Source organism: Anabrus simplex, chromosome 6 (genome assembly GCF_040414725.1).
Source record: "Anabrus simplex isolate iqAnaSimp1 chromosome 6, ASM4041472v1, whole genome shotgun sequence".
Taxonomy (NCBI): Eukaryota; Metazoa; Arthropoda; class Insecta; order Orthoptera; family Tettigoniidae; genus Anabrus; species Anabrus simplex.
Genome location: NC_090270.1, coordinates 269,187,022 through 269,205,036, shown reverse-complemented (window position 1 = coordinate 269,205,036; position 18,015 = coordinate 269,187,022). Strand labels below are relative to the sequence as shown.

Below are 18,015 nucleotides of genomic sequence, written 5' to 3'. Positions count from 1 at the left end.
CCATGCTGTCGGGTTAAAGACTGCTATTATTCCATTTCCCCAGTTTTCTGGCACACAATTATTTCCATATACACTTTAACAATCTGTACACCCACTGTAGTCCAACAGGTTCAACAGCCTTTATCATTTCCACACTAATTTCATCCATCCCTGGTGCCTTCCCCATTTTCATTTTACAGACTGCTATTCATTTATTTAGCATATGGCTACATCACTAAAAAATTAATATTTACAATTATCTCATAATAAAATTACCATATCCAGTACAGTCTGCTAATTCCATCTCTAACATTTTCATATCATCATTGACTGTCGAGTAATCACACCATAATTACTACTGTCTCCTCTACATAACTTCTCATATTTAGCAACTTTTCTAAATACTCCTTCCAACTTCTCTTTATTTCTTCTAGATGGCATATCAGTTCCCAACCTTCTTCTTTCTTTCAATTACTTTCATACAACATTCTTTTACTGCCAGTTCCATCCATTTCCATCCTTTGTCTAAATTCTTCCCAACTTTCCTTCTCTTACCAATTTCTTACATTTCCTTTTATTATCAAGACACTTTCTTTTGCTTTCTTCTTTTATTATCTCTATTCCATTCTTTCCATGCTTTTATGATGATAGCCGTGAAACTAAACGTGGCAACAAAGCTAGTTGCAAACAGAGGATTGAGGGAGGTGTTTAGCTAATTCACAGAGCCTTGAAGACTGAATAGTCTGTTACAGACTAGACTATAGACCTGAATAGTCTATAATGCAGGTGTATGAATGTACAGGTCCTACCAAAAGTTTAAGGAAACCTGCATGTTTCATGAACATGATTCCTGTCCTTAAACTTTTAGTCTCAGGCATACAATTGTTCACAGGGAACTAGAACATATTTAGAGGAACATTTTGCTGAAATTTTCATTAAAATATTGTTCTTTGTTTTGAAGTTATTGAAGTTCTTGTTTATAATAATTGGAAAGAAAATAGTTAATTTTTAATACTTGAGCAGCTCTGGACAATATGTTTTTAACTATTCTGTATTATCTGTTAATATCTTTAATCTTTAATCTAAACTATTAACAAGCAGCTGAAGATGTCTCATGAGACAAAACATGCACTGCTAATTTTGATAATGTAATTTAATTGCCAAGTGTGATTAGAATTTTACTGAAAAGGTGGAAATCCTCAAGTCTTTTATTCTAGAGTTTATCTCTCTGCAATGTGGAACAACTATGAAGTTTGTAACTTGTAAAGACAAATGTGATGATTACTTTTGTTTTTAACAATTTCTTTATGTTGCACCAACACAGATAGGTCTTATGAAGACAATGGGATAGGAAAGTGCTTGGAGCAGCAAGGAAGTGACCATGGCCTTAATTAACATACAGCCCCAGCATTTTCCTGACATATAAATTGGAAACCATGGAAAAGTGTCTTCAGGGCTGCTGACAGTTGGGTTAGAATGGGCGATTATCTAAAACGAGATGTTATGTACACATCATTGATCAGCTAGATTTTGTATTTGCAATAGTAATACTATTTAGCAGAGATGAATGACAGTAGAAGAGACAGAGCACCTCTCAACTAACAACGATAGCCAGTCAGTGCAATGTTGTTAAGTTATAGGTTTAGGTCACTGACTTTTGTTTTCTTCCATCTCTACGTTATTACAGCATTCGAGGCATAAATTTTCAAAATCCCCTAACCCCATCATTCTTCAAGTGATCATTCCTTCTCTTTTCAATAGTCAACATCATTATCTTCCTTATGAATACATAGGAAGTCATGATTACCTGGTTTTGCATCTTATAAAAACGATAATGACGATCATCATCACATCCATGTAGTTCATTGCGATGATGACTGAAATATATTTCCATGTCAATGGTGCTAGCCATTGACAGACTTGCAATAATAATTTAAATTAGTGAATATCTCTGTTATCATAACTCATATGGAAATAATGTACATGGCATAAAAGAATCAAAGACATCTCTTGATAACCAAAAGGGCCAACATACATTTTTTGGGGAAATTGAGTTATTGTGAGTTCATATTTAGCACTATGAAATGCACATTCTGGCAAAAGGCAGAGATTTCAGTTTCACAGTAAGCCAAGTACAAAATTAAGTTTGAGTCAGGGACGAAAGTTCTCCAGACATTACCGTCATAAGGACAACGTCCTATATTGACCATATATTTAGCCTGTTTTACAAACAAATATAGGGTACATGATATCCTTATTTGGACTGTTGTTACAATTACAGATAATATGCTTTACAATGTATCATCATGTATGTACCCTTATTAAGCTTCAGCATCAGCTAGAGGTAGAGAGTTTACATGGTTGTTTGTAATGTTCATGTCCATAACAACTGTTAATAACACAATCTCAAGTTGGATTTTCTCTTGGACTGCCTATATCATCTGTGCTGAGTAGCAACAGTTACAGAAGAACGAATTCCATTGCATTTCATTGCAGAAAGAAATAATCCATAATATTAGGAGGTGAAATAATAAATGACTTGCTTTTAGGCCAAGGAGGCTTGTGGTTACGTTCTTTTAATTTTTCATTTGTATGTTTCAGGTATCGATGTGTACAGTTATTTACAGTTTGAAGTAATATTATACTTAGTAAATAATGTTTTGGCTTAGCCGTACTTGAAGAGAGGGCTTTCTATCATTTCTCAATACTTACTTTATATTACGAGTAGACCTACACACAGTTTGCAAAAGTCTTTTTTTTTTTTTTTTTTTTAATTTTATAAATGACATAAAACATTGAAATAATTTTAAACCTTGTGCAGGCTATGAATAAGTCATGTCCAAGCCCTTAAGGGCAGCATTTAAGAGAGTATGTCTGCAGAATCACAATATCAGTCGTTGGTAAGTAGTGTAATCGTTGGTCCTGCATATCTGACCTTGAACAGTGGAAGAAGCTGCTAAATGAAAGAATTGGAGAAGGTGACTACCGGACCACAAAATGACCAATATTAATAATAATAATAATAATAATAATAATAATAATAATAATAATAATAATAACTGGAAATGTGCACTAATTCACCCACTGCACAAAAAAGGTGATAAAAATAACAACTATACAGGTGTCTCCTTGGTATCAGTTACGTACAAAATTTTCTCCAGTTCTACTGAGAAGATTAGAAAGACACAGAGATGTTGCCCACTTATGCTATAGCTCTCATATCTCCTTACAATGCCAGACTAAAGTCAAGCTCAACAGGGTCTTCCTTCTCCATTAACTCTCCCAAGCCCGTTCCTTTGGCAGTGGTTTTGCTAGATAGTAGATCTCGTTAATCCAGTCATGCACATCGATCGCCTCATGGAGAATACCAGGCAGGTTTCAGAAAGGGCAGATCATGCACAGAACAAATACTCAATCTCAAAATTATCTTACAAATGCGCAAAACTAGACAAACAGTGATCACCTTCGTAGACTTTAGAAAAGCATATGACTCCATAGTCTGACAGACACTTTTCAAAGTACTCGGAGAATTTAAAGTAGACAGAAAAACAAGAGAACTGATCAAACATTAACTGACACTACTTCCAAAGTTAAATTCTTAAAGAGAAATATCTGAGCCTTTTGATGTCAACACAGGGGTTCGACAAGGAGATGGACTGTCACCTCTCTTGTTCAATCTTATTCTAGAAAAAGTAATCAGAACCTGGGAAAAAGAAGTTAAAGGAATAACTCTTGGTAGACAACTGAAAAGCAGAATTCATGTGCGGCGTCTAGGTTTTGCAGACGCCCTGGCAATTCTTTCTAGTAATAGGCAAGAAGCGATCCACTTCCTCAAAAACCTACATGAAATTGCAGCCAAAACAGGACTTCAAATATCATACGAAAAAAGCCAGTACATGGAAGGAGCCTCTCAATTTCTAGATGGGCAAGCTATGAAGACTAAATTTGGACAAAGTTCCCAAGTAAATAAATTCAAATTCCTTGGAGATATAATTAACCTTCTGGATTAAATTATGAAGCAAATAAGGAGAGAATTACTAAATTACAGAAAGCATATCGAATCACTTGGAACACATAACAAAAAATCATCTCGGAAAACAAAACTAAGACATTATAACACAGTAATAAAACCTGAAGTATTATACGCATCGGAAACCTTAATCATTGGCGGTAGATCACGCATAAAAAATATAGAAAAGCAAGAAAGAAAAATTTTACGGAAAATTTTCAGCCCTGTCTACACGGAGGGAGTATAGATGAAAAGGAAGTCTCATGAAATTTATTGCCACACTGAAAAAATCTCAGACACTATCCGGAAAAGGAGGTTGAAATTCTATGGTCACATTCTCAGAATGGACAATGATAGACTGACCAAAAAATTCTAAATATTGCCCTCATGCTGAAAGTCAAGAACAACTGGCTAAATGAAATAGAATCAGATCTTCAGGTAATCAACATCAACCAGGAAACTGAAGAACCAATCTGCTTTCAGAACACGTGGACAGAAGAACAAAAGCAGAATTTCAGTGAGATGATGACGAGATTTTGAGAAGAGAAGAAAGCAAAATCATCGGCTAAATATGTTAAAGCATGCTCCTCAATTGGTCATAATAATGTAAAAAAATAATAAAGGCGTATGGCTTCCGGAGAAGCCTGGTGCAGGTCTTTTTCTAGTAGATGGCCTATAGGCGATCTGCATGCCTGTGAGGATGGGCCCTCCCTAAGACGAGTTCTGATGACAAAGACGGCAAACACATCCAGCCCCCGAGTCAGACGAATTAACCTATTAAGGTTAAAATCCCTAACCCGGCTGGGAATTGAACTTGAGAACCCTGGATCAAAGGCCTGACTGCTAACCATTAAGCCATGGAGCTGGACAATTTAGCATGATAAGACTAGATGGAACCAAGGCAATGTTGAGGGGATGTAAGTCAAGTTTTATTTTCCTCTTGTAAGGTTTCAATAAAATGCTCACTGTACAGACTAAAACCAAACAAAAATCTAAGAGATAACCCCAATATCATCATCATCATCTCCCTTTATCCAGCTGTAGCCGGGTAGGGGCAAATATGGTTCCTCTCCACTTTCTTCGGTCTTTCCACCACTCCTCCTCTAACACTGTATCCCAGTCCAGGTTTCTTTCTATAATGCTGCGTTGGATGGTATCCTTCCATCTCAATTGTGGTCGTCCACGGCCTCTCCTTCCTTGGATTTGCATTTCCATCACCTTTTTTGGCATTCTTTCGTCGCTCATTCGCCCTATGTGCCCAAACCATCTTAGTCGGCTCTTCTCTATTCTATCATTCATTTTTTCCACTCCAATTTCTTCCCGGATTTTCTCTCTTCTACTCTTCTGTATCATACTCCTCAAGAATTTCATTTCGGCTGCCTGTATTCGACTCTCATCCTTCTTTGTCATTGTCCAAGTTTCTGCTCCGTAAGTTGTTATGGGTACGTAATACATCTTGTACATAGTATCCTTTGCTTCCATTGGCACATCTTTGTCCCATAACATATTTCTTACACTATGATAGAAACAACTTCCAGCTTGAATCCTTTTACTAATCTCAGCATCCAATCGAGCATTCTCCATTAATTCACTCCCCAGGTATTTAAACGTTTCCACTACTTCCAGGGGCTTGTCTGCAAGTCTAATCTGACCTTTCCCTTCTTTCTCCCCTATAGTCATAACAAGAGTTTTACTCGTTATTGCCATTACCAATAACCCCAATCTGTCCTAGCAAAAAGCTTGAGATCTTTATACTAAGAAACTTCTAATACCTTCAGCGAAGTACAAAGATTTCCGTAACTTCTGCACATTTGGTGTTATTCCACCTTACCATGATGAATACCTCAGTCTGAAACCTTTGCCTTATTTACCAGATACACTGTGATAAACAGATGAAGAGGATATCTGAATGGAAACTCAATTTTATTTAACTAATACTTGAGTATCTTTGTTTCTTTTGTGTACAGAAATATAAATGTGATATTCACAAAGGTAAATGAAGGATATTTTCCTTATGTTTGGAAATTCTATTGTTTGTACTTTTCTGCTTCTCTGTAGGATTTTTTTAATTGCTGAAATATGATAAATATTATAACAATGACCTGCTTTCTATGTGATTTGTGCGCAATGTTATTTATTTGAATAATAATTACCTGAGATTGAGATTCAGAACAATAAAATTGACATCCAAGTAATTACGGCAAAAAAAGGGTCAATGTCCCAAAGTTTTCCAAAAAAAGGCCCATATATTAATGTTATTGGCTTTATATCCTATACAGAGGTGCTGGAATTTAGTCCCGCAGAGTTCTTTTAGGTGCCAGTAAATCTACCGACATAAGGCTGACGTATTTGAGCACCTTCAAATACCACTGGACTGAGCCAGGATAGAACCTGCCAAGTAGGCGTCAGAAGACCAGCACCTTAACCATCTGAGCCACTCAGCCTGGCACCAATATATTAATTCCAGTATGGAGGTTTACTGGCAAAAGGGCAAACATCACAGTTTTAATATGTATTTTGGAATTGTTTTAATTACATCCAGTAATAACAGAAAAATGGAGTATCAACATAAACAGAAGAGTTGCACACTTTATATGAGCTATCACTTATAATCTGAAGACAAAGCAACATCTGCTGAAACGTCTGTCGCTGCTCCTGAAAAATGAACAAAATGTAACATTGTAAATTTTTACATTTTGTCAGGTATAGATTATAATCAGCGTAATTTAAAAGTTGTGAAAAATATAACAATGGTGCACATCTCTGTTACCATTCTTTGTACAGCAAAAACTAATGAAATATAAAAGATCGGAAATTATATTTTCCACAACATTTATTATAAACAGTTTATCGATGCAGCTCTTGGTAATGTAAATATTTAATATGTCCCGTTTTGGCTGTCTTTACATTGGTATGCCATTCCATTCTAAACAAATAATATACAGCCTAGGGCATGACCCAGCTATCTCTGAACTTAAAAGCAGAGTTATGGGAAATTCTGTTGAGCCATTTTTCCCATAATGTGGTAACAAACATACAAAAACTGAACCTAACCCATTTTTGAATTCTGTATTCCTAATCTGAGATGAATAGGAATAAAAATTTGAAGTGTCCAGACAAAACTGAAATTTTATTTCTGTATGTCACCATGATTGTGAGAAATGTCACTGCTACAAGTAACTTAAGCTTAGAGAAGTGGTTTACTCACGGCAACCACGGTTTCAGGGAGCGGAGGCAGAATCACAATAGAATTCTTGTACGTTTGTTTCTGACACGTAGAATGAAGAAGAAGGCGAGCAAACAGGTGGCTCAACAGGAGGACAAGGTTCAGCTCTGTCTCTCTAGTTATCTTCCCATTGTAAGTCTTGCAGAGGCGCCTCAGTGCTCCTGAACGCAACAAATACACCAATACCATGTTTCCTGGTTCATGGTAGTGTAGATGTGTCAGAAGCCCACACACCTTCTGTGGCTTACCCTCATCGTCTAGCACACCCTGTAAAAATAATTAACAATATGTCAGAAAGCAGCCAAGTCTGTGAAGATGACAGTTTCACTAATACTACTTACACATTAGAGATTATGCACAATTAACGTAAGTCATGTAGATAAATTAAGAAGCTGCAACCAAAGATGTATTGCCATGAGTTGGAAGTTAGAATTACTAACTTTTATTTTTAGCATGGGAATAATTATGAGGTAAAATTAAGGTAAATATACTATTGGCAAATAAAATTGTCATACAAGGAAATCCTGCGACTTTCCCGCTTCAGATTGTCGATGAATAAACAAAGAATCAAGCTATTTTCTGGCCTTATATTTTGTAACATAATTGGACGTTTCACGTAAAATTGTGCCATTCATCACATGAACAGTCGAACTGCTAGTCTGAGTACTTGGATGATGCAATTGCTGCCTGACAATGTCATGGTCTCAGTCTGCTATAAGCTGCTGTACAGCGTTACTGCTTCTTATAAAGCATAAATTGATCAGTTTAGCACATTTCATGGCTTCTGAATTAAGTGTTTGAACAGCTTACTTTTGTGTGCCGTAGATTTTTAAATGCAAGATTATCAAGGCTGAATTGCAGAATGTGAACTGGAATACCATCACACACTACAATGCTTATCTACAGGCTGAGGGAGGGCATTTTTAACACTTACTGCAATGAGGTAAGTTTTATTTTATTTATCTAATATCTGTCTTTCAATCTGATTAGCCATTCATCTAAGTTGATCGGTTTTCTACGAACATAGAGAATGGTGTAATGCCAACCACGCTCTCGTTTACAGACACGGCATGTACGGAAGGTCGGCAACCCTTGTGGGACTCTGCCTGTAGCTATTCTCAGGGACGAACCAAAATGGTTACATTCCATTAAAACTGAAGGGCTTACAGATGAAAATTCACAAAAAAAAATCTATATAGTCAAAAATTAACATTTTCCCAAAATCTATGTACCAGTACCTGTTAATAACTGCATCAAACATTATGTTCTTCAGCTAAATTACCATGAAGAGCCCTCAGCACATTAAATTTCTGTTTTACACGTAATTTATACTTATCATAGTCTTGTTCAAAGAAGATGCATATTCAGATAGAAATTGAAGTGAGATAACGTTTAAATGAAATTTCTGTCTTATATTTTACCAAGAGGTGCTTTCAGATTGCCTAACTACTGAGAGGAGTTCTAAGTTTTCCTTTCAATAACTCGAGATAGTAAGAGATCTGAAACTACTTCAAAGGATATTACCTTTACCTTAGAGCATGTATTATTAATATTATTACTCTGTCTGGGGGCTCAACCTGGGAGGAACTCTTGTGAATCTGGCAAATGGGAGTGAAAAGCGCAAAATATTTGATTCATCAAGAGAATTCAACTAGCCTCTCTTGCTCCAACTCCAACACGTACCAAAGCCTGGGTGGCTTACACAGGTGCAGAAAGACCTAGCAGAAGTGGGTGTCAAGGAAGAAGAGATACAGGACAGAACAGAACATCATTTAGGAAACAGGTTGCGGGAGTGAGGGATGCACCCGAAAAGCCGTTGGCCAAGCAACAGAAGGCCTCAGTGGAATAGCGAGAAAGAAGCCAAAAACCTATGGATCGTTGACGAGAATGCAACGAGAAGGGCATTAAATTGCATGACAGAAGGGAAAGTAGATTGTGTAAACATGGCACACAGATGGCTGTATCAATGATGTATGACTGAATCTGTCATAAAAATCAGACATAGAAAAGCTGCAGGATTCTCTTGTTGGTGATTACAAGACAAGAAGAATTAAGACATTCCAGATAATAAGGGGAAACTTCACAAAGACTTGTTTAAAGGAAATTGCAGTCTGAAAGATTTCTGTGTTGGGTGAACTCAACAATAGTTGTTCTAATTAATTTCCATGATCATTTTTCATTATTATTTCTCGAAGTTTTAATCCATGATAAATGGAATACACTAGAAATTAACATAAAGCTGGAACCATTAAACTCTATTCATGACTAAACTTCAATGAGTAGGATGAAGAAGAATTGGGGGATAGGAAACTACATGACGGAGTGGTGACTGAGAACTATCTGCACTCCAGAGTGCTTGAAATCTCTATTTACTTTGTTTGAAACCTTATTTTATATGGGAAAAACATCCAACTCTGAAAATGTACCTGTGAACATTGTGCTAGCTTCCACAGATCTGTTTTGTATCGAGACCAAAAAAAAAACCTGTTATTCAGGTCAAACTTACTACCTGGAATGACTCAATTGATAAACTGAATGTCACTTTGAAAACGTCAATAAAAAATAGTCTTGCTTTCTCTGATATCAGAATTTATGCAGTCATTGACAATAATTAATAAGGTTGGAGCAAGGTGGGAGAACAAACTCTCATTCGAGTATGTTACATGTGTTTAACCCAATCACTGCCAAACCCATATATATATATACAAGTTTTTGAATGCCGTGCCACGTCTGCCAAACCCGTATATATACGTTTTGGTGCCGTGTGTACTTCACCGTTCTCACAAATAAACATGATATAATGTCATGCTTTGAGATTCCGTGGAAATGCTCAAAGAAGTTCTGTACTGCAGATACACCACTCCATTTCGCGTGTTTTGAAAGCGATCTCGTGTTATTTCAGCTTCGCTGGAGTGGAACATCTTTCCCACTTACGTGTAGCCATCATGGCGTCTTGAAGTACACATTCATCTCTTGTTGACGAAGAAATTGAATGTTTCCTCATAAATAATGATTCTGGAGAGCTATATTTTGATAATGAAGGTGAAGAATATATAAGTGGTGACATTGTACTACAAGAAAGTGCGAGACAAAGTAGTAATGATGAGTCTCATGCGGAATTGTCATCCCTTCCTCAGATAAATTATTTTTTCCCCAAATATAAAAGATTTTGATATTACCAGTTCTTGGATAAAGAATTTTATATTATATTTCAGTAATAGCATCACCGAGTGGAGTAGCTGGGCATATTAACATGCTACGGAATGGAGCCAAGCTCTGCACTCGGCAGGCGAGTGGGTTCGAACCTCATCGTCAGCTGTCTTGAGAATTTCTTTTCTTTGCGGTTTCCGTTTCGCACTCCCAAGTAAATGCCGGGACAGTTCCTATTCATAAGCCACAGCCGATTCCTTCTACTTCTGTACCCAGTTTCATTCACCATCATTATCATCATTCATTTAATATTCATTATCTTCTGAACTGAAGTTTACATCGGGAAGGGCATCCGGTCGTAAAATATGATGTAAAATATACTCTCACTTCATCCCCGACATCGTATTAGGCTGCAGGGCTAAAGGAACGATATGGATTCCATTAATAGTATCAGTAAATATGTATCTGTTAAAGTGCTTCTTCCTTTAAAAAAACCTGGCCCACAGGGCTCGGCTAGTCATCAAAACGCGGCAGTGAAATGGTTAATAATTACAAGAGGAAACAGTGCAGAGTATTCCATTTTCTATGCGAGTAGCATGTTCCTAGTCCCAATTTAAATTTTATTTCTCATTTTTACCAGCTGAGAGATTGCTGAATAGCAGATTATTTATTTAGCGTAAGATGCTACAGTTGACAATCGGCTAGGTACAAGTTCTTAACAGGCACAAAAAAATGGACTCTATACATATTAAAAAAACTAGATATACAAACTCCACATTATAAAGGTTAATGTGGGGGGGGGGGGGGGTTTCGGTCTCTTATAGATGAATGTCCAGCTCTTCCAACCAAGAGTGTGTCTCAGGGGTCACTCTATGAATCTCCTCGATGGAACCAGCAAAAGCTCGCAGAGGGCAGTCCTTCAGAATGTGCATGATGGTTTGCACTTCAGCACCACAGTCACAAGCTGGAGTCTTTCCAGCCCCACTGATGCAGAGCAGAAGCACTTCTTCCGACTCCGCAGCGTATCCTGTTGAGTGTGGTCCAGGTGGAGCGAGGAAGTATGATCCCAGGCAACTTTGTAGTTGGATCCCTGAATTTGACAATGCCATGAGGGTATGATTGAGACCATTCATGTTTCCATATTTCATCAGGCTTGAAATGTGAATTAACTAATTCCTTTGCCGTTTTCCAGGCAGGTTTCCGTGATTTGAATCTCATTACGGCATTTTCATCTGTATCCTGATGTATTGGAAGGTTCACCGTTCTTCGCTATCCTGGTTCACAGTCTAACAAGGGCGCTTTGCCGCCTGATGTGAGGAGGCTGAATGTTGCTCACTAACAGTAACCATTGAATAGGAGTAGAGTGCAATGTATCAGATATAATTCTCATTGTGTGGTGCAGAGAGAGAGCCTGTTTGTGCTTGTATTTTGCATTCCGTTCAGAAGATAGAAATGTATTTTGTATCGAGTGGTACAGTGAAGTGTAGCTAATATTTGTCGCGCAATACGGTAGCCTATATCTGGATTAGAGACAATCGTGTGAAATTGACTAGCTAATGCATATTTGTCTTGTGATAGCCTAGTTATGGATGTGGAATTCCTTAAAAATGAAGAAAAAATTAAAATCTGTCAGAAAGTGGACTGGCATAAGTATGCATAGGTCACGATTGTTCAAACTCGCACCTTCGAGTTTCGACTCGATCACTCAAATGGAAATTCTAAGTTCCCATGGAGGGAATTAGATATTTTTCCACCAATAGAGCATATCAAAATCAGATCAAAAATTAGATGTATGGCTTTTCAGGCGTTTGCTCTATTAACCAGCATTTCGTCTTAGGTCTGACACTAGACTCTTCAGAGTGGGATGTGTCAGACCCTACCCACTGATGCTGGGGTGTATGCAGGTGAACTTATCAGAAGCCTTTTATTAGGCACAGTCTGATAACTGCATAGGGGAGATAAGACTCCACAATGGAATTAATGCCCGCCTAGCAATTCCAAATGGAATAAAAGGCTTCTGATAAGTTCACCTGCATACACCCCAGCATCAGTGGGTAGGGTCTGACACATCCCACTCTGAAGAGTCTAGTGTCAGACCTAAGACGAAATGCTGGTTAATAGAACAAACGCCTGAAAAGCCATACATCTAATTTTTTATCTGATTTCTATCACTCAAGTTGGTCGAAGTTTGTTTGATTAAAAATGGCAGCCAAAGTCATTCCTCACAGTTGCAGAGGGTTGAGTGTAACATCCAAATCACTGTCTAAGAGTGTGACTAGAAAATAATGATTAATAATCCACTGCTCCGAAATAAAAGGCTCCTACTAACATTTGTTTTAGAAAGCGCGTGATTTGCAATACTACTTCGATATCTTTGTTGGCCCCTGTGCACATGTTTTGTTATTTGTTGTCTGGTATTTTTCACACCTTTCACAGTACTGGTACTTGTTATTTTATAATCCCCAGCAGAAATGGATTTCATATCTGTTCTTTCATGTTTTTCACACCCTTTAATACTTTCCTCTCAACTTTAGAAATGGTAGATAGGCGTATAGTTTTCACTGTACCTGCAGATATATGAAGTAAAATGCCTTCATGTCGAAAAAATAATATGAAGTGTTTCCATATCCCTGAGAAGAGTGTAGGCCAACGGTACAAGATTATGGATCAGGATGTGTATCTAAACAGTCAAGAAAATTAAACAAACTTTCATGAATGATCATACATTTCACCAGCAACCTTTCTACGTACCATTTTTATAACACACTAGAAATAAAATTTACACTAAAATTTAACTTTATATTGATCTATTAATAGTCAAATTTCTCAATTCAAAACAGCTCTCATTCATTTGAACAGATACGTATTTTCTAGCTCTGATTCATTGTCCCATAAAAATAAAAAAAAGATTTCGTTTACATCTGCCATATGGTTACTCTTTCACTTCTTGTGTAAATGCTCTGTACCTGTGATGCAGTCTAATTTAAAATTCTGCTTTAAGAGAAGTTTTGACATGCTGGCATAATGGGTTTCCTTAACGAACTCGTTAGCAGTAAATAAATTATCGTTCCTGTAAAACAACTGCCCTGCAACTGGCGAGAGAACTTCAGTCTGTAACTTTAACATAAGGTTTATGTTACATCTTCGCGATGTGACTTTTTCTGAACTCTTTTCAGCCAAGTGACAATTTCACATCATGAGCTGAATAAAGACTATATTTTATATCTTTCTAGGCAATAAGTTCCTTCTCTTTGGAATGCTGAGCTAACACAACCTTCAGACAGTCGTGGTATTGAATTTTTTTTCTCACTTCACGGATGATATTTCCTGCTATGTACTCAATGACATTTTCAGAGTACTTGGTGAATGACTCATAATTTGTAGCACAGCAATCATGATCAGTAGAGGTGCCGTCATCAAAAGGAACCGTAGTACATATATAAGAGAAACATCACTTTCTGTCGTTGGATCAATCTGTCCCGGTAAACACTTCCTGTATGCTGAACTGAAGTGCTCTGCATTGGGAATATTTCTGTTTCTCCACTATAAAGAATGCATGTAAAGAGCGATTCTAAATTGTTGGTAATGCCTTGGGCAGCTAACATCTCCTAACATTAACTGAACATCCGACCCCACAGAAAAACGGGACAAGGGTTGGACACACACACAGTGAGTGCTCTTCACTGTTCTGAACAGAGAGTACTTTGCTGCTTGGGATACCACTTGTCTCTCTTCATATCATTCACCCACTGCCTAGTCAGCTATTTGTCTTCTAGTGAGAACCTGTGATGAGAATTTGTGCTTTACAGTGGTGAATATTAAGATGATCTTTCAATATACGTAGCCTTCTTTAATAAAGAAAAAAATTTACCGTACCTGAAATAAAATACGCCGATCGTTTTGCGTAAACAAAGCATGCAAAACAGAATGTAGGCATATTCACGCTACAATAAATAAAGCCAAACTACAAAATAATTTCTACAAACAATGAACTTGACACACATGTGAGATTACTCAAGTAGCTCCAGACAGCTGCTGTCATTAGCTGGTATATTTATATCATGGTGGCCGTAGTGTTGCTCGCTTCCGCCTGGAGCACTAATCGAGCTGCTATAGCCAATCTATGTACTATATTTTAGCTCGTTGGCAAGGACTCAATCTAAAAACCTCTTACAAATTTAAATGGATGGTCCAAATGTTAATAGAAATTTATTTATCCCTCGCTGGTCACACTTCCTTAAATGAAACTCTAAGGTCATACTGGGGTCTGATGAACCCCAATATTTTAATGAATTCTAAATTTACAACATATTGTAAAATAGAATGCATGGATGGATTTAGAGACTAATTAAGAATGTTCTTAGCGATTTGTGTCATTGTTTTATAATATGAAATCGATACTACAATAAAAAAATAACAACACTGAAATAATCTTATGTCTAATGAAGAATACTGAAAACATTCTAATTTTTTGCAGTTTTCCTCAGTAATAAACAATTCACTTGTATGCACTTTGCTAACAATCATCACTGGTCTAGCAAAAGTAACAATGTGCGTAATTAGATTATTACATAATGTTACAGGGGTGTTCAAACTTGAGCGTTTATTCACTACAGCCAATGTACAACACTGCCCAATGTTCGTCGCATATCGCTCGTCGGCAAGACGAGCACATGCGTTTTGTCTTCCGAACTTTTACCCGTGGACAGAAGGAGCACCTCTGCTTATGAGCTAGTTCGTCACGTGGTGGAGTTTTGGGATTAATCTTCAAAATATCACTAACTGACAACCGAAGAGACATGCTGAGTGTGGGTACATCCAGACGTTCTTTTAGGAAAGGTTCAATCAGTCCCAAAGCCAGATTCTTTATTATGTAATCGTGTATCAAAAGTTCCCATGCTTGTAAGGGCGTTTTTACATGTCTTGCAGGTCCCCTGCTCCCAGGAAAATGAGTGACAATGTTCCTTGCAACAACTCTTCCTTGTCTACCTGGTTCATCTGCACTCCACAAATAACCATTCTTGCCCTTCAAGACAGAAGTATTTCTTATTCTCGCTTGTACATCTTCATCTTCTACCACACTCATTTCACTCTCCGAACTCGATTGCACAACTACAAAATCATCATCAGCATCAGAATAGTCTGTTCCAAAATCACTCACATTTTCATCGTTATCTTCTAAAAGCAACGTACGGATATCTTCATCTGACCTAAGACACCATCTTCAATATTCAGTTTTACTAATCCTGAAATGAACAACACTCGTTAAATATTTTGCTCCATGCTAGTAACGAAAACAGCCAGCAAAACAGGAATAAATCAAGGAAATTTCCAACTCATATAATATATAAACTCACCCACAAAAGTCACACTGGGGTCCGACCAACCCCACGCTTGATTCAACAACCTACTAACCGGAACGCAGTTAAAACAATGAAGCTGCTGGTTTGGCCTTGGCTCCACAATAATGCCAACTTAATTTACGTAGAATGGCAAGGCCGTAATTCCCGTGCTATCCAATTCGTAATGAAAACAAAAATCTCCAGGGTCTGAGGGACCCCAGTGCGACCATTGAGGGTTATTATTAATTTATTTATATATTTTATTGATTATTAATTTATTAAATGATGATCCAGATGATCCTATTTTGGTGAATATTGGATCTTGTGGCTTGCATACTGTGCACAATTCAAATAAACTGGCAGTAAAAGAAACCCAGTGGAATATTGCAGAGTTTCTTCGTGCTCTTCATTTCTTGTTTTGCTATGTTTCTGTAAGACATGCTGATTATACACATTTATGAGGTTCAAACGTATTTCCTTGAAATACTGTGCTATAAGATGGCTTGAAAAATTGAAAGACATTGAACATGCTATAGATGTTCTAACTCATGTTGAAAAAATGTGGAAAGTGCAAAAAGAGAAAAGAAAATCCCAAAGTATAACATCTTCAAAATAGTATCAATTTCACTGAAAGATGAGCTTCTTAAGGCCAGGTTGTAATTTTTATTATCACTTGTTTAAGATTAGGAACCATTCCTAAAACAGTTTCAGACAGATTTCCCATTTTCACCACTCCAGTATAAATCTCATAGCAAGAATGAAAAATGTAATGACAAGGTTTGTTAAATCCGAGCCATTGCAGTCTTCAGGAAACATCCTCAAAATTAATTTAGACAGTAAAGAAAACATGCTCCATGCTGCAAGGAATGCTCATGCTTTGTATGTTCAAAATCTGAGAAACGTGAAGCATCGGAAGCTGAAGATTCTTCGCAAAAAAAAGAAGATTAAGGCCGCTTTGTTGCTGAAAGAATTGGAAGAAAAGATCAATAGTGCAGCCCTCAATACCCACTTTCGAAACGCATACGTGCGGAACAACTGTTGTTTGTTTACTTCTCGCGGCCCTCTCGCGTAGGAAGTCATCAAGCAATGACCAAGGCTGCCAACCTGTCTACTTAGGAACTAAGCCGCGTTCCATTGGTCTGGATGGGTTAGGGTATGGCCTGGACAAGACCAGTGATATGAGGCAAGCAGAGAGATATAAAGACTAGAAACAACAATATGAATAACACTCATTACTGAAGAAAATTCAAAAGATCACAAACTTTACGTAATACCAAGCACAACGAAGAGGTAGCTTAACCACACGGTGATGCAGACAATACAGATAGCAGCCAGGTTTCGAGATCACGCTCAACAGATATAAATCTACATGAATGGCAGCATGGGATTGGCTGGATCATGACCGAACACACATAAACATACTTCACAAACGCAAAATCTCTAAACCAACAAACAACTTTTATCTTACAATGTGATGTCATTGTATTTCAAATCTTGTTCTGCATTCACAAAATTATGCACGTGTGATATTACAAGCTACTAATCATGACTCAAAACTTCCGAACCCTCCACATGAAAGATAGGTTAGAAACTCGACATGGCGCAGCCCGAACGGTGTCAAGATGCACTACACACTTACACAAGACTTGCCTACATCAGTGCATTTATTATAAATAATAATAATCCCTAGAATGTGCGCTAAGTTTTAGTGAATTTCACACTGTATTCAGTCAGTGCGTCTGTTTTTACATTTTACGAGGTAGTAACTATCGCACATTCATTACACAATTACACAAATAACAAACGCAGTCAGCCGTTGGGCTGTGGAATATTATTTATGCACTTATTTTGTGGTGGAAGCCATGTATCGCATTTAAGAGATTACAAAAACTGTGAAGACAATATAATGGATCACGCTCGCCATTCCCCAACAACACAGAATATTCAATAGTATGGAGATCAAAACATCACGCATTTGATCACTTGATTGTAGCTGCTACTGCTTGATATAGGCTATGTTTGGTTACTTTACTGTACATTTGAGATTGCATTCTTTTTTTATGTTAATTAAGTTTTCTTTACAATTTCTTTCCTGGCATAAAAGACATGCATAAATTCATGTTATAAAAACTGAAAAAAATGCTTCTATTACGTGGATAAATACGATATGTTCATTTTATCTGGCAGAAGAACAAATTTCTAGATTTTTTTCCTGAATTCCCTGACACTTTCCGGTTTCCCATATGGGTGGACAGTCTGATGTATGTATGTATGTATGTATGTATGTATGTAGATAGATGGATTGTATT

At 37.2% G+C, this 18,015-nt stretch overlaps 1 protein-coding gene across 5 annotated transcripts in view; it reads right to left on the bottom strand.

Annotated features, from left to right (window-relative positions):
- LOC136876439 (probable ATP-dependent RNA helicase DDX60) overlaps positions 1 to 18,015 on the bottom strand; it is a 131,683-nt gene that overhangs the window by 31,006 nt on the left and 82,662 nt on the right. For all 5 annotated transcript variants that reach the window (XM_067150414.2, XM_068228433.1, XM_068228435.1 and 2 more), the window contains one exon: positions 7,197 to 7,481. In XM_067150414.2, coding sequence (XP_067006515.2) covers positions 7,197 to 7,481 — 285 coding nt within the window. The remainder of the gene's footprint in view (positions 1 to 7,196; positions 7,482 to 18,015) is intronic.